This window comes from Poecile atricapillus, chromosome 13 (genome assembly GCF_030490865.1).
Source record: "Poecile atricapillus isolate bPoeAtr1 chromosome 13, bPoeAtr1.hap1, whole genome shotgun sequence".
Lineage (NCBI taxonomy): Eukaryota > Metazoa > Chordata > Aves > Passeriformes > Paridae > Poecile > Poecile atricapillus.
In genome coordinates, this window is record NC_081261.1 from 16,344,732 (window position 1) to 16,370,057 (window position 25,326).

At 55.1% G+C, this 25,326-nt stretch overlaps 2 protein-coding genes across 5 annotated transcripts in view; both read left to right on the forward strand.

The window, feature by feature from the left end:
* The window catches only part of LOC131584202 (protocadherin gamma-A4-like), an 86,882-nt gene that overhangs the window by 11,282 nt on the left and 50,274 nt on the right, over positions 1-25,326 (forward strand). Inside the window, exon 1 of one of the 4 annotated variants that reach the window (XM_058849088.1) lies at positions 8,942-11,578. The exons of 1 other annotated variant lie outside the window; for it this stretch is intronic. In XM_058849088.1, the coding sequence (XP_058705071.1) occupies positions 9,110-11,578 (2,469 nt within the window). In that variant the 5' untranslated portion in view covers positions 8,942-9,109. Of the gene's footprint in view, positions 1-8,941; positions 11,579-13,670; positions 14,963-21,517; positions 24,151-25,326 lie in introns of those variants that run through there. 2 more of the 4 variants (XM_058849093.1, XM_058849089.1) reach the window with 2 other exon arrangements.
* LOC131584211 (protocadherin gamma-A10-like) lies at positions 591-3,341 on the forward strand. Its single transcript, XM_058849104.1, has one exon. It carries the CDS (start codon positions 773-775, stop codon positions 3,260-3,262), a length of 2,490 nt encoding a protein of 829 aa, XP_058705087.1. The 5' UTR covers positions 591-772; the 3' UTR covers positions 3,263-3,341.

Below are 25,326 nucleotides of genomic sequence, written 5' to 3' on the forward strand. Positions count from 1 at the left end.
CTAAAGGTTTTCTTTGAAGTGTTTTAGCTGCATCTTTATTTGTCCCGGTTATTCAGTGCTGTAACAATTAGCTCCCTGATTTCAAGAGGAATGCAATTGCTCTTGTCCCGCTTGTGTAAATGAAGCTGATAACTGTGTTAATTCGAGATAAGGAATCCTCCCGTTTCTTCTCTTAGAGCCTGTTGTTGAGGATGCTTTTGAACAAAAAACATAAGGCTAACAATAAGCTACAGGATAAAATAGGAAAAATGTGGTTTAATTTACATATAATGACATTAGTAACTCTTTCGTTTCCCGTGCGGTTAAAGAACGGCGCTCACGGAATATCTGTGGCTTCCTCCCGATCGTGATGCCCTGGAGGATCAAAGGCGAGATGGGCTGGAGAAAAGCGGAGGCAGGAGATGGTGGCGGGACGGAAAGCGGCGTGTGGGTGGCGAGTGGTCCCTGTTTGTAGGCAGGCAGGGCGGGCAGCGCTCGGTGGCTGCAGTGCCGGGAGGAGGCTGCGGGCGCCGCTGTTGACCGAGAGGAGCGAGAGGAGGATCGGAGCGCTGTCGGCAGCCCCGGCCGCTGCGGCCAGGCTGGATCGCTGGATCGCTGGATTGGTGGGTGGGCAGGCCGGGCGGCGGTGTGCGATCGTGCTGCCGGTGCGGATCCGTGCGGCGGAGAGGCGGCGGAGGCTGGGGCAGGGCCCGGGAGCGGAGAGGCCGGTGGGAAAGGTCAGCAAGCGCTGGGAGCTGAGCAGCAGCGGCAGCGGGGAGCTAAGTTGTCGGAGATGAGCTGGGCGGGGAGGCGCTGGGGCCGGCGGCAGCGAGCTGTGCTCTGGGCCGTCCTGCTGGCGGCGTGGGAGGCGGCGTGGGGGCAGCTGCGCTACTCGGTGCCCGAGGAGCTGCCCAAGGGCTCGTTCGTGGGCGACGTGGCCAAGGACCTGGGGCTGCAGCTACCGGAGCTCAGAGACGGCGGCGTGCGCATTGTCTCGGAAGGTCAGACGCAGTATTTCGCTGTGCACGGGAAGACGGGACATTTAGTGACTGCGGAGAGGATCGACAGAGAGCAGCTGTGCGAGCGTGTGCAGCAATGCGTGCTGCGCTGTGAGCTGATCGTAGAGGGGGAAATGAAGGTTTACGGAATCCAAGTGGTGATCACGGACATTAATGACAATGTGCCCAGCTTTAAAGAAAGTGAGTTTGAGGAGACGATTAGCGAGATGACAGCCCCGGGGTCGCGGTTTCCCCTGGCCGAAGCTCATGACCCAGACTCGGGTCGGAATTCCCTGCAGAGCTACGAGCTGAGCGGTGACGAGCACTTCTCGCTGGCCGTGCAGGCGGGCCCCGGTGGCGATCAGCGTCCCGAGCTGGTGCTGGCCAAGGCGCTGGACCGGGAGGAGGCGGCGTTTCACGAGCTGGTGCTGAGGGCGATGGACGGCGGCGATCCGGCACGGACGGGCACGGCTCGGATCCGTGTGACCGTGCTGGATGCGAACGACAACGCGCCCGTATTCAGCCAGGCGGAGTACACGGTGCGTGTGCCCGAGGACGTGCCCGTGGGCTCTGTCCTGGTCACCGTCACGGCATCGGACGCCGACGAGGGGCTGAACGGGGAAATTAAATACTCGTTGAAGAAGGACACAAACAGGGCTATTTTTCATCTGAACTACGAGAGTGGAGCGATCACTCTGTTGCAGAGCCTGGACTTCGAGAAAGGCTCCTCTTACGAACTGGAGGTGCAGGCACGGGATGGCGGAGGCCTTTTCGACACTGCCAAAATCGCGATCACTGTCACAGACATAAATGATAACGCACCTGTGATTTCTGTGCGGTCATCGCTGAGTGAGATTTCTGAAGACGCCCCGTCGGGGACGGTGGTCGCCCTGCTCCATGTGTATGATCAAGACTCGGGAGCCAACGGCGAGGTGCGCTGCTTGCTTGAAGGGGGCCTGCCCTTCAGACTGGAGAAGTCATTCGATAATTACTACCGCGTGGTGACAGCGAGAGAGCTGGACCGGGAGCAGGTGTCGGAGTACAACGTGACGGTGCGGGCGGCCGACGGCGGGTCGCCGTCGCTGCAGAGCAGCGCGGTGCTGACGCTGCGGGTGCTGGACGTGAACGACAACGCGCCGGTGTTCGCGGAGGAGCGCTACAGCGCGCGTGTGTGGGAGAACAACGCGGCGGGCGCGCTGGTGCTGACGGTGCGCGCCACGGACGCGGACTGGGGGCAGAACGCGCGCGTGCGGTACCGGCTGGCGGAGGGGCGGGTGCGGGGCGCGGCGCTGTCGTCGTACGTGTCGGTGCAGGCGGAGACGGGCGCGCTGTACGCGCTGCGCTCCTTGGACTACGAGGAGGTGCGCGAGCTGCGGCTGTGGGTGCGTGCGGAGGACGGCGGCGCGCCGGCGCTGAGCAGCAACGTGTCGGTGGTGCTGGTGATCGTGGACGAGAACGACAACGCGCCGCAGGTGCTGTACCCGCCGCTGTCTCGGGCGGCGGGCTCGGGCGGCGCGTGGTCGGGCGTGGAGCTGGCGCCGCGCTGGTCGGAGCCCGGCGCGCTGGTGGCCAAGGTGGTGGCGGTGGACGCGGACGCGGGGCAGAACGCGTGGCTGTCGTACGAGCTGGCCAAGGCGACGGAGCCGGGGCTGTTCCGCGTGGGGCTGCACAGCGGCGAGGTGCGCACGGCGCGCTCGCCGCTGGCCCGCGACGCGGCGCGCCAGAGCCTGGTGGTGCTGGTGAAGGACCACGGGCGGCCGGCGCTGTCGGCCACGGCCACGCTGAGCGTGCTGCTGGCCGAGAGCGTGGCCGAGCTGCTGGCCGAGCTGGGCAGCGCGGCCGAGGCGGCGGCGCCGGGCGAGCCGGCCGGCAGCCTGACGCGCTGGCTCGTGCTGGCCGTGGCCGCCGTGTCGTGCCTCTTCCTCGCCTTCCTGCTGCTGCTGCTGGCGCTGCGCCTGCGCCGCTGGCGCCGCCAGCACCTGCTGCCGGCCCAGAGCGGCGCCTTGCGCGGCGTGCCCGTGTCGCACTTCGTGGGCATCGACGGCGTGCGCGCCTTCCTGCAGTCCTACTCGCACGACGTGTCGCTCACGGCCGACTCGCGCAAGAGCCAGCTGCGCTTCTCGGCCGCCAGCTGCTGCGACACCCTCCCGGCGCGGCCTCTGCCCGACGAGCCCGCGCCGCTGCTCGGCGACGAGGACCCTGCCGCCGCCCTGCCCGCCGATCCCGCCGCTCCCTCGGTGAGTTGCTCTGGGCACGTTTTCTCCGACACTCGTGCTTCCTCCTGATGCTCCCGTGTCCTTTCCCCGCCCTCTTCTCTGCCTTGCCAAGGAGATTTTGCTTCCAAGCGAGGTCGAGTTTCCCTCGGTGACGTTCTTATGGCTGGAGCCCGTTGGTGTCGTTCTTAGGACATGGGGTCTGTCGACAGCCTTGCAGTTAGTGGAGAAGGAAGGAGGGAGAAGGCTGCTGCTGTCAGGCTGTTCGTTAGGTCGTGAGTTTGGGTATTTCTCAGGTTGGAGGTGTTTTCCCCCCATGTCCCCTTTGCTGTGTAGAATGAGTGTTGCTGTTATTGTTTTATATTCTGTAGTAATGTATGGCGTTATGAGGAAATACAACTTTTTCTGAGGCTCGTGTGTCTTCTCAATAGCACCTGTGCTTGAATAGGTTGAATGTGTCATGATTAAAATTTTGATGGCCTTGCGTGGGGTTTCTCTTCACTTTGTTCTCAGACTTTAGTATTCTGTATGGTACATAGTGGATGTTTGTGGGAAAAGTCTTTGCATCATCCATGCTTTGATCTTTGTCCCCAACAGGGGATATGGGCGGGCAAGAAGCGTTCCTTGATGACGTCTGTGTGCCTGGTATGAAGATGAAGGATCCTCTTTTAGTTGTGCCTCTTTCAAAAGGCTGTGTGTGTATGTATGTGGAGGAGGAAATGCAGGAGGAAATGGCAGAACTGCTTTCTTTTTCTCTTGTTTTTGAAGGTAGAGCTCTGTCAAATGGAGCGGGATGAGCCCTGGCTATAAAATGTTTAGCATGGCAAGAGAATTGGCTGGATGGGAAGGGAGAGATTTAATTTGCAGCAGGAGATAGAAGGTGGGCATAATTCCCACTGTGCAGATATTCACTGACTCCGTCTCTCTTGGAAGACTGCTCGGCTTTTCCTTTTAGAGCTATGAAGTCTCTTCCTAGAACTTGAATGAGCAGGCAAATGTCTCTTCCATAGTGCAGAGGTGGAAAGATGGCTGTGTGAAATTGGTGGTGTGAAGAGCAATGGTGTGGGGAAGTGGGCCTCCAGTGTCACGTGTTCTGAAGCTGTGTGGGTGAAAGAAGGCCATGGATGATGGGAAGGGTTGGAAATTGGAGTTGTGTGAGCTGTGCATGAATGTCTGCTGCAAGCCTGAAGGGAATGTTTTCCTCCATTCCCTGTCCAGTTCCTATCTCCAGCATGAACCAACGTGGGGTTTTTCGTGTGAATGTAATAGTCTAGAAGATCCGTGTAGCAGGTGGCTGGAGAACCGTGGGAGGTTCTTACAAAATATTTGCATCCCATCATAATTGTGTCACTGAAAAGCTTCACTTGGTGCTTATGGAAGATGCCGTATGGGAAGAGCAAGCAATGTCTTCATTGCCTGTAAAGAACGTTATTAATCATCTCCTGTGAGTTATATAACCCAGAAGAGTATTTTGAGCTCTTCAATCCTGCAGGTGTTAACTTTCTGTCTCAGTCTTCTGATGGTCTGAAGATGGATCTTTCACATTTTGCAATTAAAAGAGAGAGTCTTTCACAGTCTGGTTTCTGGAATATGTCTCTGTAAGAAATGCTTTTTTCCTGTCCCATGGCTTGGGTGAGAAGTCAAATATTATCCATGGTCAGGAGATCTTGTGTGAGCCACTTTCCCTTTGGTGGAGTCTGTGTAAATTCTGAAGATCTGTGAAAAGCATGTGAGCTGTGAAGGGTTAGGGGGGAGTGTTGGGGATGTGGTGTGTGAGGAGGTAGTGGAGGAGACATGGCATGTGTTGTGTTGATGCCCAGGGCTATTGGTGGCCTGATGAAAATGAGTCAGGAGGAGTCTCATGATTTGATCTTGTGTGGTTTTGACTCAAATGGCCCAGTTTGTGTTCCATATTCTGTTGCGTCAACAGTGGTGGTCACCCATGTTGTGAGGCGTGGATGTGGTGAAGAATGGTGATGTTGGCTTTGAGGTGATGCTTGGATGGCTGGGTCTTTGTCCGAGCTGCTGAAAATTGATGGCCTCTGTAACATTTTACACTTGTTCCAATAATTGGGAGGATCATAATGATCTCATTTGTGATGCTTGGGATCTGAGAAGCTGTGCACACAATTTTTCTTCGAATGATGTCTGCATTCAATCTTTGCTTTCATGTTCTGTTTGGAGAGAGAGAAGAAGTCTGTCTATGCAGAGACAGGGCCGGTGCTGGAGTTCACTGTGATATAGTTCTAAATGAATGAATGAATGAATGGTGTCAAGGTCTGTTTGTCCTAGTAGGTAGATGAGGCTCAGAGCTGTGGTTCCAAGCTTTTTCTTTGTCTTCCTATGCAAGGAAATGAGTGTCTGGTGTCTGTGTAGTGATCTCCTGTGTGAGGCCTCATTTGCATTCGTTACAATCGAGTTTCCTGTGTTGTGTATGTGTTACAGTTGAGACAATCTGAAATGTGAGGCCATGATGGATACTCTGCTGGTGTTTTTCCATTCTCAGCTGGGTTGATTAACTTTTTTTGGCTGATTTGTTTGGTTTGGGTTGATTTTGGTTGGGTTGGTTGTTTGCTTGTTTTCGCTTATTTTTTTGTTATGGAGTAAAATTTATTCTCATTACGTAGCCCAATCCTTCAAGCTCTAGGCCATAAAATTATCCTGTAGGAAGAGTGTCTTTCATCCATACCTTGAAGCTGTGAATGCAATCATAAAATCAAAGAAATACAGAGCTGTAGAATGGTTTGTGTTGAAATGGAGCATCAAGATCATCTCCTTCCAACTCCTCTGTCATGGGCAGGGACATCTTCCAGCAGAGCAGCTTCTTCAGAGCTCCACCCAGCCTGACCTTGGACATTTCGTTTAAGAATTACACCTTCATAAATACTCATTTCTGCAAGGTGTTGTTCTTCTTTCTGTGGCCATAGATGTAGCTGCTGATGGGGAACCATAATATGGGACTGTTCGTGTCTGGAACAATAATTGTATGTGAAACCTCCATTATCCATCTGTTTCTCTATGCAACATTGTGTTCTAGAGTTTCTTCAGAGTTCTAGTTGGACTGTCATTCAGGCATTCCTTTGCAGAAAGGTTGCAGCTCACTTTCACAATTCTGTTCAATACTTTGAAAATTAAAACGGTAATTTATCCTCATATCCTTACTTTTGCGGCGCAGGAAAGAGCTGTGTGTGGGGAATAGGAAGAATAGGAAGCAGAAGCAATTAGAGAATCTGTTTTAATTGGTCAGAAGATTTAACTGGAGAGAGAGGCTGAAGAGAAGCTGTTTAAAATGCTGGTTTCATATTTGTGCAAGGTGAGCAGGCCGTGAAGTAGAAGAAGGTCATTGTGGTGAGGATTAATTCTTCAAATGAAGCCCCAGATCCTCTGTACAGTGAAATTCTTTATAGCCACACTTTCAGCTTGAGACCTTGGGGAATTCCAGTTGCTCTCAGGGATGAATTTTAGGGTCTGAAATAAAGGCCTTAATAACTTCACTGTGATCATCTCTGACAACTTTTGTCTTCTAAAACTTCCTAGCCCTATCCTATTAAATCTTTGGTTTTACACTATGTATTGTTTTGTTGTCTTTTGTTTTGTTTTACCTAAATTTAGTCCGTATGTAGACCTACGTATAATTATCAATAACCCATCGCTTTTCAGACACCTATGGTGTGTTACTATCTCTTTCTCTTGTTCTTTGGGAGTGGAAAGCAGGAGATATGAGAGTGACTTTGTGTTCTGTTACTGTTGGCAGGAATTGATATAATAAATATGACTTTAGCGAGCCTTGTGTCTGTGTGGAGCAGAACATGGGATAAGGACAGGGAGGAGATTCCCTGGAAGCCAATGGTTTGATGAGCCATTCTCCATTGGATGACCGCTAATCTTTTAGTGTGGTTCTTTATCATTTGTGTGCTTTGGAATCCTTCAGTTCCTTCTCATACCGGTGGTGAGCAGAGAAATGTCCCTCCCTTCTGGCTGTGTCTGTAGTGCATTATCATCTCCTGATAAATGTGCCCAGGGAGGAGATGGCCACAAGCAAAAGCTTCCAGTTGCGTGGTGGAGAAGCAAAAGAAGAGAGGGGAGCTGTGAGTGTGAGGCCAGAGAAGAAGTGGGTCATTGCCTTGCTTGTCCCATGTCAGAGATCCCCCAAGGCTGTGCCTGATGGAGTAGGGTGTCCTTTGAGTTGCTTGTGTAGAGCAAGGGAGACCTACAAAGTGTTATTGCCTCTGTTAATTTCTATGTGTTTGTAACTCTTGCATTTTTTGTTGTCATGAGCTGAAGCTCAGCGTGTCTGATCTCCTGTGGAAGGTCTCCTGTGTCCCAATTGTCTGAGTGCAGGTGCAGTTCCCTCACCCACCTGAGATGTTTAGAGGTGTAAAGAGGAAGGGTTTCCTAAGCACTCTTTTTACCTGGGTCGATGGTCATATGGCAGCAGACACGTGTTTTTAACTAAGAGAAGCGAGATCTTTATTAGGAGAAAAGTTTACAATGTGGGTGGTGATAAAATGGAACATACTGGTCAGAGATATTTTGAATATGCGTCAGACATTCAAGTCTAGCAGGAAATGTTCCTGCTCATGGCAGAGGTGTGGATTAAATGACCTTTAAAATAAGTCTAAGTGTGAAACTGGAAACATTGGAAACATTTTTTGGTTCCATGAAGGACTCAGAGTTGAGTTGCACTTTTCACTGTCAGGCACTCGGATATGGAGAGGCATATGAAAAAGTTTTATGAGTCAGAAACAAAAGAATAAATATTATTGTTCAATCTTGGCATAGGGGTTGCTTACATTGTTTTTGGCTATATCACATATTGCTATATCTATATCACATATTGCTTCATTCCAGGTCATGAAGGGCAATTCAAGATATGGAAAAGTAGTGCAGAAAAACTCTTGAAGTACTCCAGATGTTATCGTTTATTGACGCTGTAGATGTGCCGTGATTTTATTGAGAGCAGCTGAATTCTCTTAATTACTGCTGTGCCATGAATATTTGCTTCTGAGTGATCAGTTGAAACAGTTGTTTTGCAACTGGAAACAATGCCCTAAGATCACATCTGGGATAGAATGGCATTGGAGTGGAAACAACTTGAGTGAGTCAGAAACAAAGGACTAAATGTTATTCTGCTGTCACTGCATAGGGGTTGCTTACATTGTATTAGGCTGATCTATATCCCGTATTACTTTATCCCAGGTCATGAAGGATAATTCCAGATATGGGACAACAGTGCAGAAAACCTCTTGAATTATTCCAGATATTATCGTTTACTGCAACTATAAATGTGTCACGATTTCATTAATGGTAGCTGAATACCGCTATTAACTGATGAGCCACGAATATTTTTTTCTGAGTGTTCAATGAAAGCAATTGTTTTGCGACTGAAAAGAATGGCCTAAGATGACATCATGGATAGAATGGGGTTGTAGTGGAATGAGCAGGAGCTTGTGCGCTTGGTGTTTGCAGCGGAGGAGCGAGGCCGGAGGCGGTGCAGCCGCTGAGGCCCGGCCCAAGGCGGGCCCCGTTGAGCGCGGCCATCGGGCGGCTGCAGTGGCGTGGCGGCGCCTCCGGGTGCCGCTGTTGGCCGCCGCCTCCCGGCGCTGGAGCCGCCGCCGCCGCCGCCGCCGCAGCGTCCTGCCCCCGCAGGCTGCTCGCTCGGCCGGCGCCGGCCAGAGCGGCAGCGGCAGCGGCAGCAGCAGCGGCGAGAGGCGGCTTTGGTGCGGCTTTGGTGCGGCTGTGGTGCGGCTTTGTTGCGTGGCTTGTCGGGGAGCAGCGGCGTGGTTGTGGGGCCGAGCGGGCTGTGTTTGGTGCGGCTTTGGCCCGTGCGCTGTGTGGCGAGAGCGGCGTGAAGGGAGGCAGGGCAGCGGCAGGAGGCAGGAGCTTGGCGAGCGGCGGCGGCGGCGGCGGCGGGCGAGAATGGCGGTGAGGCGGCGGCAGAGGCGCGGGCCGGGCGGCGGGCGAGCGCTGCTGGCCGCGGTGCTGCTGTGCGTGTGGTGGCGGGCGGCGGGCGAGCGGCTCCGCTACGCCATCCCCGAGGAGCTGGGCAGAGGCTCGCTCGTGGGGCCGCTGGCGCGGGACCTGGGGCTGAGCGCGGACGAGCTGCCGGCGCGCAAGCTGCGAGTGGCGTCTGCCGGCAAGAAGCAGCTGAAATACTTCACGGTGAATGAGGAGAACGGCAACCTGTATGTGAACGAGAGGCTGGATCGGGAGGAGATGTGCGGCGAGTCGGCGTCCTGTTCTGTCAGCTTCGAGGTGCTGGTTCACAACCCTCTGAACGTTTTCCGCGTCGAAGTTGATATCGAGGACGTGAATGACAACGCACCGCGATTTCTGCAAAACAAATTTCTGCTGGAGATCAACGAGTTGACTTCTCCCGGTGCTCGGTTTTACTTGGGCATGGCAGAGGATCCGGACGTGGGCAGTAACTCGCTGCAACGCTACGAACTGGAAGCCAACAAGTACTTCACGGTGGAGGTGAAAGACAGCCAAGACGGCAGCAAATCTGCGGAGCTGCTGCTGCGCTACTCACTTGACAGGGAGAGCGAGCCCAGCCTGCGTCTGCTGCTGACGGCGCTGGATGGCGGAGACCCGCCCCGGACTGGCACCGCCCAGCTCTGGATCAACGTCACCGATGCAAATGACAACGCTCCCGTGTTCGCGCAGGATCGGTACCGGGTCAGCCTGCGAGAGGACACTCCTCCGGGATTCGCGGTGCTGAACGTCTCTGCCTCCGATGCTGACGACGGTACAAATGCCCACATCACCTACGACTTCGGGAAAATGCCGGCCAAGGTGCTTCAGAAATTCGCGGTGGATGCCGAGAGAGGGACGATCACGCTGCAGGAGGCTCTGGACTTCGAGGACACGCGCGCATTCAGCTTGGCTGTGGAGGCAACGGACGGCGGCGGTTTGGTGGCACACTGCAAGGTGGAGGTGGAGGTCCTGGATGTGAACGACAATCCTCCGGAGATCATAATTCTGTCACTGTCCAGTCCCGTGCCCGAGGACGCACCGGTCGGAACCGTGGTTGCCTTTCTCAAGGTGAACGACCCGGACTCCGGGGAGAACGGTCAGGTGTCGTGCGAGCTGTTGGGGGAGGCGGCGCTGTCGATGGTGGCGTCGTCGGGCGGCTCGTACAAGGTGGTGACGGCGAGCGCGCTGGACCGCGAGCAGGCGTGGGAGCAGCGCGTGACGGTGGTGGCCCGGGACCGGGGCAGGCCGTCGCTGTGGAGCAGCAGGGAGCTGGTGCTGGAGGTGTCGGACGTGAACGACAACGCGCCGGTGTTCGAGGAGGCGGCGTACAGCGCGTACGTGGCGGAGAACAACGCGGCGGGCGCGCTGGTGCTGCGCGTGCAGGCGCGGGACGCGGACGCGGGCGCCAACGGGCGCGTGAGCTACTGGCTGGCGGGCGGCAGCGCGGGCGCGGCGGGCGCGGCGCCGCTGGTGTCGGTGGAGGCGCGGAGCGGCGCGCTGTACGCGCAGCGCTCCTTCGACTACGAGCAGTGCCGCGAGTTCGCGGTGGCCGTGCGGGCGCAGGACGGCGGCGCGCCGGCGCGCAGCTCCACGGCCACGGTGCGCGTCTTCGTGCTGGACCGCAACGACAACGCGCCGCGGGTGCTCTGGCCGGCGCCGGCGGCAACGGGAGAGGCGTCGTCTCCGTTCGAGGTGGTTCCGCGCTCGGCCGAGGCCGGCTACCTGGTGGCCAAGGTGGTGGCGGTGGACGCGGACGCGGGGCGCAACGCGTGGCTGTCGTACGAGCTGGTGCAGGCGTCGGAGCCGGCGCTGTTCCGCGTGGGGCTGCACAGCGGCGAGGTGCGCACGGCGCGCGCCGTGTCCGAGCGGGACGCGGCCAAGCAGCGTGTGGTGGCCGTGGTGAAAGACCACGGGCAGCCGGCGCTGTCGGCCACGGCCACGCTGCACGTGGTGCTGGCCGAGAGCTTGCAGGAGGCGCTGCCGGAGCTGAGCGAGCGGCCGGCGGGCGCCGAGGCGGCGGCGGCGGCCGAGCTGCAGTTCTACCTGGTGCTGGCGCTGGCGCTGCTGTCGGCGCTCTTGGTGCTGAGCGTGGCGCTGGCCGTGGTGGCGCGGCTGCGGCGGGCCGGGCCGCCCGCCGTGCTGCGCTGCCTGGGCGCGCAGCGCTTCTCGCTGGCCGGCGCCGCCTTCCCGGCCGACTTCTGCGAGGGCACCTTGCCCTACTCCTACAACCTGTGCGTGCCGCCGCCGGCCCGCGCCGTGCCCGAGGCCGCTTGGCCGCCGCCGCCGCCACCGGTGCCGGCGGTGCCCGTCCTGTCGGCGGAGGAGCTTCTGGGCGGCGATTCCTGCGAGAAGCCGAGCCCGAGCAGTAACGTCGTCGTGGGAGAGCCGCCCGCCGATGCTGGTGCACTGCAGGTGTGTAAAGCGTGAGCTCTTTCTGGTTTTAAAACTTTCTGAAACGTCGTTCATGTTTTCCGAGTATTCTCTGCGTGGTGTCAGTGGGGACCTGTCATCTTTGTCTCTGCATAGCGGAGGAAGTTTGTCATTGTTTTCAGGTAACAGATTCAGCTGACAGGCTTTGACTTAATCTCTCCTTTCGGTTCGTGGCAGCATTTCTCATTGTTTCTCTGTGATTCCTGAGACTGAAGTTTTTGTTTTTGTGAGTTGCACAGTCCTGTCTCCGTGATGACTTGAATTCAGGAACGGGTAATGCCCCGTTCTTGTTGAGCAGGAAGCTCTTGGTGCTTACTTGGTCACAGGTTCACCTTCAGCCTCGAGGTTTTATCTTTAGAACTTGAGCTCAATAAATTAGAAAGTGTTCGTAGTATTGAAAGCAGATTGATGTTCTATGGATTGTGAACGGCTGATTCTGCATGATGGAGTCCAGGAGAAAAGAAAAGCCCTGACAGCAGGTGTTGGAGCTTTCATCCTTCCTGACTTCTTTCCTGGGAAAATGTGTTCCTGGAATTAGAATATGTTCACAATATTGGCTGCAGATTGGTGTTCTGAGGAAAGAGAATGTCTGATTCTGCATGATGGAGTCGACGAAAAAGGAGAAAACCACTGTGACCTGGTGTCGGATCTTTTATCCTTTCTGACCGCTTGGTTCAGTAAGGGGTCTGTTTGCAATCCATGTAGAGATTTACACAAACCCGTTCGTTATACTTTGTTTTGTCCCGGTTTGATTTAGAAGAGAAACGAAAGTGGACAGTTCCGTGTTCCATTCTGGGTTAGAACCGAGTTTGTCCCCCTTTTCTGAGGTGAGAATGCAGTAGTGGGACCAGATGTATTCCTTTATCAGTCCTGGCTTGCAGTTTGCCCTCTTTTGCTCTTCATCATCTCCATTTAATACGCTGGTATGAGTGTTGAATGATTTCTGTTTCAGAGATGTTGATTTTTTAAATCCTCATTACGTAGAGAATGTTTGGGATATAGTAGAACTCTCATATATCGAGAACAGCTAATTCTGTTGACTGGGAAAAACCTCTGATATTCGGAGGGATCACCTATGAGGGAGACTGTAAAGACGATGGTTTAGGCACTTGAATCATTCCCATTTGCATATTGATTAGTGGTCAGCAGTTTTAAGATCACAATTGTGCTTTTATTCTATGATTCTATAATTCCTTTCTTGGAAACACTTCGTATCAGCGTGGCTAAGAAATGCATAAATGAATAGTTTACTAACGAGCTTGAAAGCTTTACACGTTAATTTCAGAATAAAAGGAACCTACAATGAGTTCATGAAATGTAAAATCTCTGTTAAATAAGGAAATACCATGTTTATCTTCGGAAGGGATATCCAGGATTTGAAGTTCTGAAAGTTTCCTTTGAGTGTTTTAGCTGCATCTTTATTTGTCCCGGTTATTCAGTGCTGTAACAATTAGGTCACTGACTTGAAGAAGCATGCAATTGCTCTCGTCCCGCTTGTGTTAATGAACCTCATAATTGTGTTTATTCGGGATATGGAAACCTCCCGTTTCCATAAGGAAAGCATAAGGCTAACAATAAGCAACAGGGTAAAATACGAAAAATGTGTTTGAATTTACATATAATGACATTAGTATGTGTTTCGTGTCCCGTGCGGTTCAAGAACCGCGCTCACGGAATATCTCTGCTTTTCTCCCGATCGTGATGCCCTGGAGGATCAAAGGCGAGATGGGCTGGAGAAAAGCGGAGGCAGGAGATGGTGGCGGGACGGAAAGCGGCGTGTGGGTGGCGAGTGGTCCCTGTTTGTAGGCAGGCAGGGCGGGCAGCGCTCGGTGGCTGCAGTGCCGGGAGGAGGCTGCGGGCGCCGCTGTTGACCGAGAGGAGCGAGAGGAGGATCGGAGCGCTGTCGGCAGCCCCGCCCGCTGCGGCCAGGCTGGATCGCTGGATCGCTGGATTGGTGGGTGGGCAGGCCGGGCGGCGGTGTGCGATCGTGCTGCCGGTGCGGATCCGTGCGGCGGAGAGGCGGCGGAGGCTGGGGCAGGGCCCGGGAGCGGAGAGGCCGGTGGGAAAGGTCAGCAAGCGCTGGGAGCTGAGCAGCAGCGGCAGCGGGGAGCTAAGTTGTCGGAGATGAGCTGGGCGGGGAGGCGCTGGGGCCGGCGGCAGCGAGCTGTGCTCTGGGCCGTCCTGCTGGCGGCGTGGGAGGCGGCGTGGGGGCAGCTGCGCTACTCGGTGCCCGAGGAGCTGCCCAAGGGCTCGTTCGTGGGCGACGTGGCCAAGGACCTGGGGCTGCAGCTGCCGGCTCCTGGCGGTCGCGGCGTTCGCCTTGTAGAAAGAGGTCGGACGCAGTATTTCTTTCTGCACGAGAAGACGGGCCATTTAGTGACGGCGGAGAGGATCGACAGAGAGCAGCTGTGCGAGCGTGTGCAGCAATGCGTGCTGCGCTGTGAGCTGATCGTGGAGGGGGAAATGAAATTTTTTGAAATCGAAGTGGAAATCACGGATATTAACGATAACTCCCCCAGCTTCAAGGATATTGAGATGGAAGAGAGAATGAGCGAGACGACAGCCCCGGGTTCGCGGTTTCCCCTGCCAGATGCTCATGACCCGGACTCGGGCCGGAATTCCGTGCAGAGCTACGAGCTGAGCGGTGACGAGCACTTCTCGCTGGCCGTGCAGGCGGGCCCCGGCGGCGATCAGCGTCCCGAGCTGGTGCTGGCCAAGGCGCTGGACCGGGAGGAGGCGGCGTTTCACGAGCTGGTGCTGAGGGCGAAGGACGGCGGCGATCCGGCACGGACGGGCACGGCTCGGATCCGTGTGATCGTGCTGGATGCGAACGACAACGCGCCCGTGTTCAGCCAGGCGGAGTACACGGTGCGTGTGCCCGAGGACGTGCCCGTGGGCTCTGTCCTCGTCACCGTCACGGCCACGGACGCCGACGAGGGGCTGTACGGACAGGTGAAATACTCGTTAAAGAAAATCACAGAAAGAGCCTCTAAGATTTTCCAGCTGGATTCAGAGACGGGTGCGATCGCTCTGTTGCAGAGCCTGGATTTCGAGGAAGGCAACTCTTATGAATTAGAAGTGCAGGCACGGGATGGAGGAGGCCTTTTCGACACTGCCAAAATCGCGATCACCGTCGCAGATATAAATGATAACGCACCTGTGATTTCTGTGCGGTCAGCGATGACTGAGATTTCTGAGGACGCGCCATCGGGGACCGTGGTTGCCCTGCTGCATGTGGAGGATCTGGACTCGGGAACTAACGGCGAGGTTCGGTGCTCGCTGGATGGGGGCGTCCCGTTCCGGCTGCAGAGATCTCACGGCAGCTACTACCGTGTGGTGACAGCGAGAGAACTGGACCGGGAGCAGGTGTCGGAGTACAACGTGACGGTGCGGGCGGCCGACGGCGGGTCGCCGTCGCTGCAGAGCAGCGCGGTGCTGGCGCTGCGGGTGCTGGACGTGAACGACAACGCGCCGGTGTTCGCGGAGGAGCGCTACAGCGCGCGTGTGTGGGAGAACAACGCGGCGGGCGCGCTGGTGCTGACGGTGCGCGCCACGGACGCGGACTGGGGGCAGAACGCGCGCGTGCGGTACCGGCTGGCGGAGGGGCGGGTGCGGGGCGCGGCGCTGTCGTCGTACGTGTCGGTGCAGGCGGAGACGGGCGCGCTGTACGCGCTGCGCTCCTTGGACTACGAGGAGGTGCGCGAGCTGCGGCTGTGGGTGCGTGCGGAGGACGGCGGCGCGCCGGCGCTGAGCAGCAACGTGTCGGTGGTGCTGGTGATCGTGGACGAGAACGACAACGCGCCGCAGGTGCTGTACCCGCCGCTGTCTCGGGCGGCGGGCTCGGGCGGCGCGTGGTCGGGCGTGGAGCTGGCGCCGCGCTGGTCGGAGCCCGGCGCGCTGGTGGCCAAGGTGGTGGCGGTGGACGCGGACGCGGGGCAGAACGCGTGGCTGTCGTACGAGCTGGCCAAGGCGACGGAGCCGGGGCTGTTCCGCGTGGGGCTGCACAGCGGCGAGGTGCGCACGGCGCGCTCGCCGCTGGCCCGCGACGCGGCGCGCCAGAGCCTGGTGGTGCTGGTGAAGGACCACGGGCGGCCGGCGCTGTCGGCCACGGCCACGCTGAGCGTGCTGCTGGCCGAGAGCGTGGCCGAGCTGCTGGCCGAGCTGGGCAGCGCGGCCGAGGCGGCGGCGCCGGGCGAGCCGGCCGGCAGCCTGACGCGCTGGCTCGTGCTGGCCGTGGCCGCCGTGTCGTGCCTCTTCCTCGCCTTCCTGCTGCTGCTGCTGGCGCTGCGCCTGCGCCGCTGGCGCCGCCAGCACCTGCTGCCGGCCCAGAGCGGCGCCTTGCGCGGCGTGCCCGTGTCGCACTTCGTGGGCATCGACGGCGTGCGCGCCTTCCTGCAGTCCTACTCGCACGACGTGTCGCTCACGGCCGACTCGCGCAAGAGCCAGCTGCGCTTCTCGGCCGCCAGCTGCTGCGACACCCTCCCGGCGCGGCCTCTGCCCGACGAGCCCGCGCCGCTGCTCGGCGACGAGGACCCTGCCGCCGCCCTGCCCGCCGATCCCGCCGCTCCCTCGGTGAGTTGCTCTGGGCACGTTTTCTCCGACACTCGTGCTTCCTCCTGATGCTCCCGTGTCCTTTCCCCGCCCTCTTCTCTGCCTTGCCAAGGAGATTTTGCTTCCAAGCGAGGTCGAGTTTCCCTCGGTGACGTTCTTATGGCTGGAGCCCGTTGGTGTCATTCTTAGGACATGGGGTCTGTGGTCAGCCTTGCAGTTAGTGGAGAAGGGAGGAGGGAGAAGGCTGCTGCTGGCAGGCTGTTCGTTCGGTCGTGAGTTTGGGTATTTCTCAGGTTGGAGGTGTTTTCCCCCCATGTCCCCTGTGCTGTGTAGAATGAGTGTTGCTCTCAGTGTTAGATCTTTTGAAGTGATGTATCACGTATTTGAGAAATACAACTTTTTCTGAGGCTGATGTGTCTTCCGAATAGCACATGTGCTTGGATAGGCTGAATGTGTCTTGATCAAAATGCTGATGGCTTTGCGTGGAACTTCTCTCCTCTTGTTCTCATCTTTCGTTATTCTCCTTGATTCATAGTGGAGGTTGGCAGGAAAAGTCTTTGCGTCATCCATGCTTTGATCTTTGTCCTCCATAGTGAACTCGGCCTGGCAAGATGCGTTCCTTGATGATGTTTCTGTGTGCCTGGTATGAAGATGATGGATCCTCTCAGAAGTTGTGGCTCTTTGAAAAGGCTGTGGGTGTATGTTTGTGGAGGAGGAAATGCAAGAGGAAATGGCAGAACTGCTTTGTTTCTTTCTGGAATTTGAAGGCTGTGCTATGGCAAATGGAGCTGGATGAGCCCTGGCTATAAAGTGTTTAACATGCCTAGAGAATTGGGTGGATGGGAAGGGAGAGATTTAATTTGCAACAGGAGATAAAAGGTGGGCATAATTCCCCCTGTGCAGATATTCACTGACTCCATCTCTCTTGGAAGACTGCTCGGCTTTTCCTTTTCGAGCTATGAAGTCTCTTCCCAGAACTTGAATGAGCAGGCAAATGTCGCTTCCATAGTGCAGAGATGGAAAGATGGCTGTGTGAAATTGGTGGTGTGAAGAGAAATGGTGTGGGGAAGTGGGCCTCCAGTGTCACGTGTTTTGAAGCTGTGTGGGTGAAAGAAGGCCATGGATGATGGGAAGGGTTGGAAATTGGAGTTGTGTGAGCTGTGCATGAATGTCTGCTGCAAGCCTGAAGGGAATGTTTTCCTCCATTCCCTGTCCAGTTCATATCTCCAGCATGAACCAACGTGGGGTTTTTCCTGTGAATGTCATTGTCTAAAGGATCTGTGTAGCAGGTGGCTGGAGAGGCCTGGGAGGTTCTTGCAAAGTATTTGCATCCCATCATAATTGTGTCACTGAAAAGCTTCACTTGGCGCTTATGGAAGATGCCGTATGGGAGGAGCAAGCAATGTCTTCATTGCCTGTAAAGAACGTTATTGATCATCTGCTGTGAGTTATATAACCCAGAAGAGTGTTGGGAGCTCTTCAATCCTGCAGGTGTCAACTTTCTGTCTCGCTCTTCTGATGATCTGAAAATGGATCTTTCATATTTAGAGGTGAAAAGAGTGAGACTTTCTTGGACAGGTTTCTGGAAATTATCTCTGTAAGAAATGCTTTTTCATGTCCTGTGGCTTGGGTGAGAAGTCAAATATTATCCATGGTAAGGAGATCCTGTGTGAGCCAGTTTCCCTTTAGTGGAGTCTGTGTAAATTCTGAAGATCTGTGATAAGCATGGGAGCTGTGAAGAGTTATGAGGGAGTGTTTGGGATGTGGTGTGTGAGGAGGTAGTGGAGGAGACATGGCATGTGTTGTGTTGATGCCCAGGGCTATTGGTGGCCTGATGAAAATGAGTCAGGAGGAGTCTCATGGTTTGATCTCGTGTGGTTTTGGCTCAAATGGTGCAGTTTGTGTTCCATATTCTGTTGCATCAAGAGTGGTGGTCACCCATGTTGTGAGGAGTGGATGTGGTGAAGAATGGTGATGTTGGCTTTGAGGTGATGCTTGGATGGCTGGGTCTTTGCCAGAGCTGCTGAAAATTGATGGCCTCTGTAACATTTTACACTTGTTCCAATAATTGGGAGGATCAGAATGATCTCATTTGTGATGCTAGGGATCTGAGAAACTGTGCACGTAAGTTTCCTTCTAATGATGTCTGCATTCAATCTTTGCTTTCATGTTCTGTTTGGGCAGAGAGAAGAAGTCTGTCTATGCAGAGACAGGGCTGGTGCTGGTGTTCACTGTGATATAGTTCCAAATGAATGAATGAATGGTGTCAAGAGGTGTTTATCCTAGTAGTTAGATGAGGCTGAGAGTTGTGGTTCCAAGGTTTTTCTTTGTCTTCCTATGCAAGGAAATGAGTGTTTGGTGTGTGTGTATTGAGCTCCTGTGTGAGGCCTCATGTGCATTAGTTACAATCGAGTTTCCTGTGTTGTGTATGTGTTAGAGTTGAGACAATCTGAAATGTGAGGCCATGATGGATACTCTGCTGGTGTTTTTCCATTCTTGGCTGGTTTGATTAACTTTTTTTGGCTGATTTGTTTGGTTTGGGTTGATTTTGGTTGGGTTGGTTGTTTGCTTGTTATTGCTTTTTTTTTTTTTTGTTATGGAGTAAAATTGATCCTCGTTGTGCTTGGCAATCCTTCAAGCTCCAGACCATGTAATTATCCTGTATTGAGAGTGTCTGTCATCCATACCTTGAAGCTGTGAATGCAATCATAGAATCACAGAAACACAGAGTCAGAGAATGGTTTGTGTTGAAATGGAGCATCAAGATCATCTCCTTCCAACTCCTCTGCTATGGCCAGGGACACCTTCCAGCACAGTAGCTTCTTCAGAGCTCCACCCAGCCTGACCTTGGACATTTCATTTAAGAAATACAACTTCATAAATATTCATTTCTGCAAGGTGTTGTTTTTCTTTCTGTGGCCATAGATGTAGCTGCTGATGGTGAGCCATAATATGGAACTGTTCGTGTCTGGAACAATAATTAATTGTGTGTGAAACCTCCATTATCCATGTCTTTCTCTGTTGAACATTCTGATCTAGAATGTTGTAATTGCACTTTCATTTGGACCCTCCTTTGCAGAAAGGTTGCAGCTCATTTTTACAATTCTGGTCAATACTTTGAAAATTAAAACAGTCGTTTATCCTCATATCTTTACTTGAGTGACCCAGGAAAGAACTGTTTTGGGGAATAGGAAGAACAGGAAGCATAAGCAATAAGAGAATGTGTTGTAATTTGTCAGAAGATTTAACTTGAGAAAGAGGCTGAAGAGAAGCTGTTTAAAATGCTGGTTTCATATTTGTGCAAGGTGAACAGGCCATGAAGTAGAAGAAGGTCATTGTGGTGAGGATTAATTCTTCAAATGAAGCCCCCTATCCTCTGTGCAGTGAAATTCTTTAGGGCCACACTTGCAGCTTGAGACCTTGGGGAATTCCAGTTGCTCTCAGGGATGAATTTTAGGGCCTGAAATAAAGGCCTTAATGACTCCACTGTGATCACCTCTGATAACTTGTTATCTTCTAATGCTTCCTAGCCCTATCCTATTAAAGCTTTGGGTTTTTCTCTCTGTATTGTTTTGTTGTCCTTTGTTTTGTTTTTCCTAAATTTAGTCCGTATGTAGACCTACATATAATTATCAATAACCCATCTCTTTTCAGCCACCTGTGGTGTTTTAGTACCTCTTTCTCTTGTGCAGTGGGAGTGGAAGGCAGGAGATATGAGAGTGACTTTGTGTTCTGTTACTGTTGTCAGAAATAGATGTAATGCATGAGAAATACTCTGCCCAGCAGCAGGTCGGAGCAGGTCCTTCCCCCACTCCCAAATCTTTTTGTGAGACCGTAGAGTGCATGCAGATGTTTGGCCAATATCCCAAATGGCCATGGTGGAGTGTTGAGAAGGATGATGGGAGTGGTCTGAGGGTTGGAACATGTGAGCTGTGCAGAAGGACGGAAGGAGTTTAGGTGTTGTAGCACGGAGAAAAGATCGCTGTGTGTAGACTTTTGGCAGTATTCTTTTGGTGTTTTTTGCTGTTCCAATTTACAAATGAGGTCATAGGAAATATTGACAGAGTTCTTTTTACCAGGGCCATTGGTCTTCGGGCTGTAGACAAGAGTTTTAAGAACAAGAAGAGAGGTTTAGATTAGGAGAAAGATTTGCACTGTGGTTTATGAGAAAATGGAACATACAGCCCAGAGAAGATTTGGATATGCCTCCAACCGTTCAAGTCTAGCAGATGGTGTTCCTGGTCATGACAAAGGTGTGGCTTAAATGACCTTTAAAAAACTTTTTCATGTTGGAAACTGGAAACAATATATAGCTCTGTGAAGGACTCAGCTTTTCTTTGCACTTTGCATTGTCAAGTACTCGGATATGGAAATGAAACGACTTTAGTGAGTCAGAAAGAAAATATTATTCTGCTATGTTGACATAGAAATGGCTTTCAGTGCTTTAGGTTGATTTATATCTCAGATTAATTCATCCCAGATACAGAAGGAAACATATACGATGATTTGCAAAAAAGCTCTTGAAATCTTCCCCAATATATCATTCATTGCTGCTGTAGGTACCTTATGATTTTATTAACAGCCGCTGAATTCCATTCTTTACTGCTCTGCCATGAACATTTCGTACTGTGTGTTCAATCAAAACAATTGTTTTGCGACTCAAAAGCATGCCCTAAGATCACATCTGGGATAGAATGGCCTTGGAGTTGAAACAGCTTTAATGAGTCAGAAAGAAAAGACTAAATGTTATTCTGCAATCATTGCATAGGTGTTGCTTACATTGTTTTAGGCTGATCTATATCCTATATTACTTCATCCCGCGTCACGAAGGACAATTCAAGATATGGAATATTAGTGCAGAAAAGCTCTTGAACCCTGTATTATCGTTTACTGCAACTATAAATGTGTCACGATTTTATTAAGGGCAGCTGAATTCTTTTATTTATATCTCTGCCATGAATATTTGGTACTGAGCGTTCAATGAAAGCAATTGTTTTGCGACTGAAAAGAATGGCCTAAGATCACGTCATGGATAGAATGTGGTTGTAGTGGAATGGAGCAGGAGCTTGTGTGCTTGGTGTTTGCAGCGGAGGAGCGAGGCCGGAGGCGGTGCAGCCGCTGAGGCCCGGCCCAAGGCGGGCCCCGTTGAGCGCGGCCATCGGGCGGCTGCAGTGGCGTGGCGGCGCCTCCGGGTGCCGCTGTTGGCCGCCGCCTCCCGGCGCTGGAGCCGCCGCCGCCGCCGCCGCCGCAGCGTCCTGCCCCCGCAGGCTGCTCGCTCGGCCGGCGCCGGCCAGAGCGGCAGCGGCAGCGGCAGCAGCAGCGGCGAGAGGCGGCTTTGGTGCGGCTTTGGTGCGGCTGTGGTGCGGCTTTGTTGCGTGGCTTGTCGGGGAGCAGCGGCGTGGTTGTGGGGCCGAGCGGGCTGTGTTTGGTGCGGCTTTGGCCCGTGCGCTGTGTGGCGAGAGCGGCGTGAAGGGAGGCAGGGCAGCGGCAGGAGGCAGGAGCTTGGCGAGCGGCGGCGGCGGCGGCGGGCGAGAATGGCGGTGAGGCGGCGGCAGAGGCGCGGGCCGGGCGGCGGGCGAGCGCTGCTGGCCGCGGTGCTGCTGTGCGTGTGGTGGCGGGCGGCGGGCGAGCGGCTCCGCTACGCCATCCCCGAGGAGCTGGGCAGAGGCTCGCTCGTGGGGCCGCTGGCGCGGGACCTGGGGCTGAGCGCGGACGAGCTGCCGGCGCGCAAGCTGCGGCTGAGCGAGGAGAAGCAATGCTTCACGGTGAATGAGGAGAACGGCAACCTGTATGTGAACGAGAGGCTGGACCGAGAGGAGATGTGCGGCGAGTCGGCGTCCTGTTCTGTCAGCTTCGAGGTGCTGGTTCACAACCCTCTGAACGTTTTCCGCGTCGAAGTTGATATCGAGGATGTGAATGACAACGCACCGCGATTTCTGCAAAATAAGTTTCTGCTGGAGATCAACGAGTTCACCTCTCCCGGTGCCCGGTTTTACTTGGGCATGGCAGAGGATCCGGACGTGGGCAGTAACTCGCTGCAACGCTACGAACTGGAAGCCAACAAGTACTTCACGGTGGAGGTGAAAGACAGCCAAGACGGCAGCAAATCTGCGGAGCTGCTGCTGCGCCACTCACTTGACAGGGAGAGCGAGCCCAGCCTGCGTCTGCTGCTGACGGCGCTGGATGGCGGAGACCCGCCCCGGACTGGCACCGCCCAGCTCTGGATCAACGTCACCGATGCAAATGACAACGCTCCCGTGTTCGCGCAGGATCGGTACCGGGTCAGCCTGCGAGAGGACACTCCTCCGGGATTCGCGGTGCTGAACGTCTCTGCCTCCGATGCTGACGACGGTACAAATGCCCACATCACCTACGACTTCGGGAAAATGCCGGCCAAGGTGCTTCAGAAATTCGCGGTGGATGCCGAGAGAGGGACGATCACGCTGCAGGAGGCTCTGGACTTCGAGGACACGCGCGCATTCAGCTTGGCTGTGGAGGCAACGGACGGCGGCGGTTTGGTGGCACACTGCAAGGTGGAGGTGGAGGTCCTGGACGTGAATGACAATCCCCCGGAGATCACCATTCTATCCCTGTCCAGTCCCGTGCCCGAGGACGCACCGGTCGGAACCGTGGTTGCCCTGCTGAAAGTGCGGGACAGAGACTCCGGGGAGAACGGTCAGGTGTCGTGCGAGCTGTCGGGGGAGGCGGCGCTGTCGATGGTGGCGTCGTCGGGCGGCTCGTACAAGGTGGTGACGGCGAGCGCGCTGGACCGCGAGCAGGCGTGGGAGCAGCGCGTGACGGTGGTGGCCCGGGACCGGGGCAGGCCGTCGCTGTGGAGCAGCAGGGAGCTGGTGCTGGAGGTGTCGGACGTGAACGACAACGCGCCGGTGTTCGAGGAGGCGGCGTACAGCGCGTACGTGGCGGAGAACAACGCGGCGGGCGCGCTGGTGCTGCGCGTGCAGGCGCGGGACGCGGACGCGGGCGCCAACGGGCGCGTGAGCTACTGGCTGGCGGGCGGCAGCGCGGGCGCGGCGGGCGCGGCGCCGCTGGTGTCGGTGGAGGCGCGGAGCGGCGCGCTGTACGCGCAGCGCTCCTTCGACTACGAGCAGTGCCGCGAGTTCGCGGTGGCCGTGCGGGCGCAGGACGGCGGCGCGCCGGCGCGCAGCTCCACGGCCACGGTGCGCGTCTTCGTGCTGGACCGCAACGACAACGCGCCGCGGGTGCTCTGGCCGGCGGCAGGGGCGGCGGCGGGAGAGGCGGCGGGAGAGGCGTCGTCTCCGTTCGAGGTGGTTCCGCGCTCGGCCGAGGCCGGCTACCTGGTGGCCAAGGTGGTGGCGGTGGACGCGGACGCGGGGCGCAACGCGTGGCTGTCGTACGAGCTGGTGCAGGCGTCGGAGCCGGCGCTGTTCCGCGTGGGGCTGCACAGCGGCGAGGTGCGCACGGCGCGCGCCGTGTCCGAGCGGGACGCGGCCAAGCAGCGTGTGGTGGCCGTGGTGAAGGACCACGGGCAGCCGGCGCTGTCGGCCACGGCCACGCTGCACGTGGTGCTGGCCGAGAGCTTGCAGGAGGCGCTGCCGGAGCTGAGCGAGCGGCCGGCGGGCGCCGAGGCGGCGGCGGCGGCCGAGCTGCAGTTCTACCTGGTGCTGGCGCTGGCGCTGCTGTCGGCGCTCTTGGTGCTGAGCGTGGCGCTGGCCGTGGTGGCGCGGCTGCGGCGGGCCGGGCCGCCCGCCGTGCTGCGCTGCCTGGGCGCGCAGCGCTTCTCGCTGGCCGGCGCCGCCTTCCCGGCCGACTTCTGCGAGGGCACCTTGCCCTACTCCTACAACCTGTGCGTGCCGCCGCCGGCCCGCGCCGTGCCCGAGGCCGCTTGGCCGCCGCCGCCACCGGTGCCGGCGGTGCCCGTCCTGTCGGCGGAGGAGCTTCTGGGCGGCGATTCCTGCGAGAAGCCGAGCCCGAGCAGTAACGTCATCGTGGGAGAGCCGCCCGCCGATGCTGGTGCACTGCAGGTGTGTAAAGCGCCAGCTCTTTCTGGTTTCAGAGCATTCTGAAATATCGTCCTTGTTCCTCGGGTATTCTCTGCGTGGTGTCAGAGGGGACTTTTCATCTTTGTCTCTGCATAGCGGAGGAAGATTTTCGTTGTTTTCAGGTAACAGATTCAGCTGACAGGCTCTGTTTATGGCTCTCCTTTCGGCTGGTAGCAACGTTTCTCAGTGTTTCTCTCTGATTCCTGAGATTGAAGTTTTTGTTTTTGTGGGTTTTACAGTCCTGTCTTCGTGATGGAGTGAATTAAGGAACGGGCAATGCCCCGTTCATGGAGAGCAGGAAGCACTTGGTTCTTCCTTGGTCACAGGTTCAGCTTCAGCTGCGAGGTTTTGTCTTCAACTCTTGAGCTCTATCAGTTGCAATGTGTTCGCAGTACCGCATGCACATTGGTATTGGTATTCTGTGGAAGGAGAATGGCTGATTGTCCATGATGGGGTCGAGAAAAAAGGAGAAAAGCACTGACAGCGGGTGTTGGAGCTTTCATCCATCCTGACTAATTAGTTGTGGAAACCGGTGCTTGGAGCTCGTGTGTGGCTTTACAAAAACCCGTTCGTTAAACTTTGTTTTCTCCCTGGTAGATTTAGAAGGGAACCGAAAGTGGAAAGTTCCGTTCTCCATGGTGAGTGAAAAAAAGAGATTGTTGCCCTTTTCTGGGGGGATTGCAGTAATGGGACTGGATGGCTTCTTTTTTTACGTCCTGGCTGTCAGTTCGCTTTTTTGCCCTTCATGATCTTTATTTCATATGCTTGTGATAGGGTTGAATGATTTTTGTTTCAGAGATTTTGGTTTTTCTATCCTTTTCTCACAATGGTGTTGGGGGTGTCAGCAGAACTCGGGTATATCAGGAACAAAAAATAGCTGAAATTCTGTTGGCTAGGATGGACATCTGAGATACGAAGGGATCACATATGAGGGAGATTGTCCAGGGCCTGGTTCAGGCACTTGAATCAATCACATTTGCATATTGATGATTGGCCAGCACAGTTTCAAGAGCACAACTCTACTTTAGTTCTATGGTTCTATAATTCCTTTCTTGGAAACACATCGTATCAGCGTGGTTAAGAAATGCAAAAATTAATAGTCTACTAATGAACTTAAATTATTTACCTGTTGATTTCAGAATAAGAGAAACCTAGAAT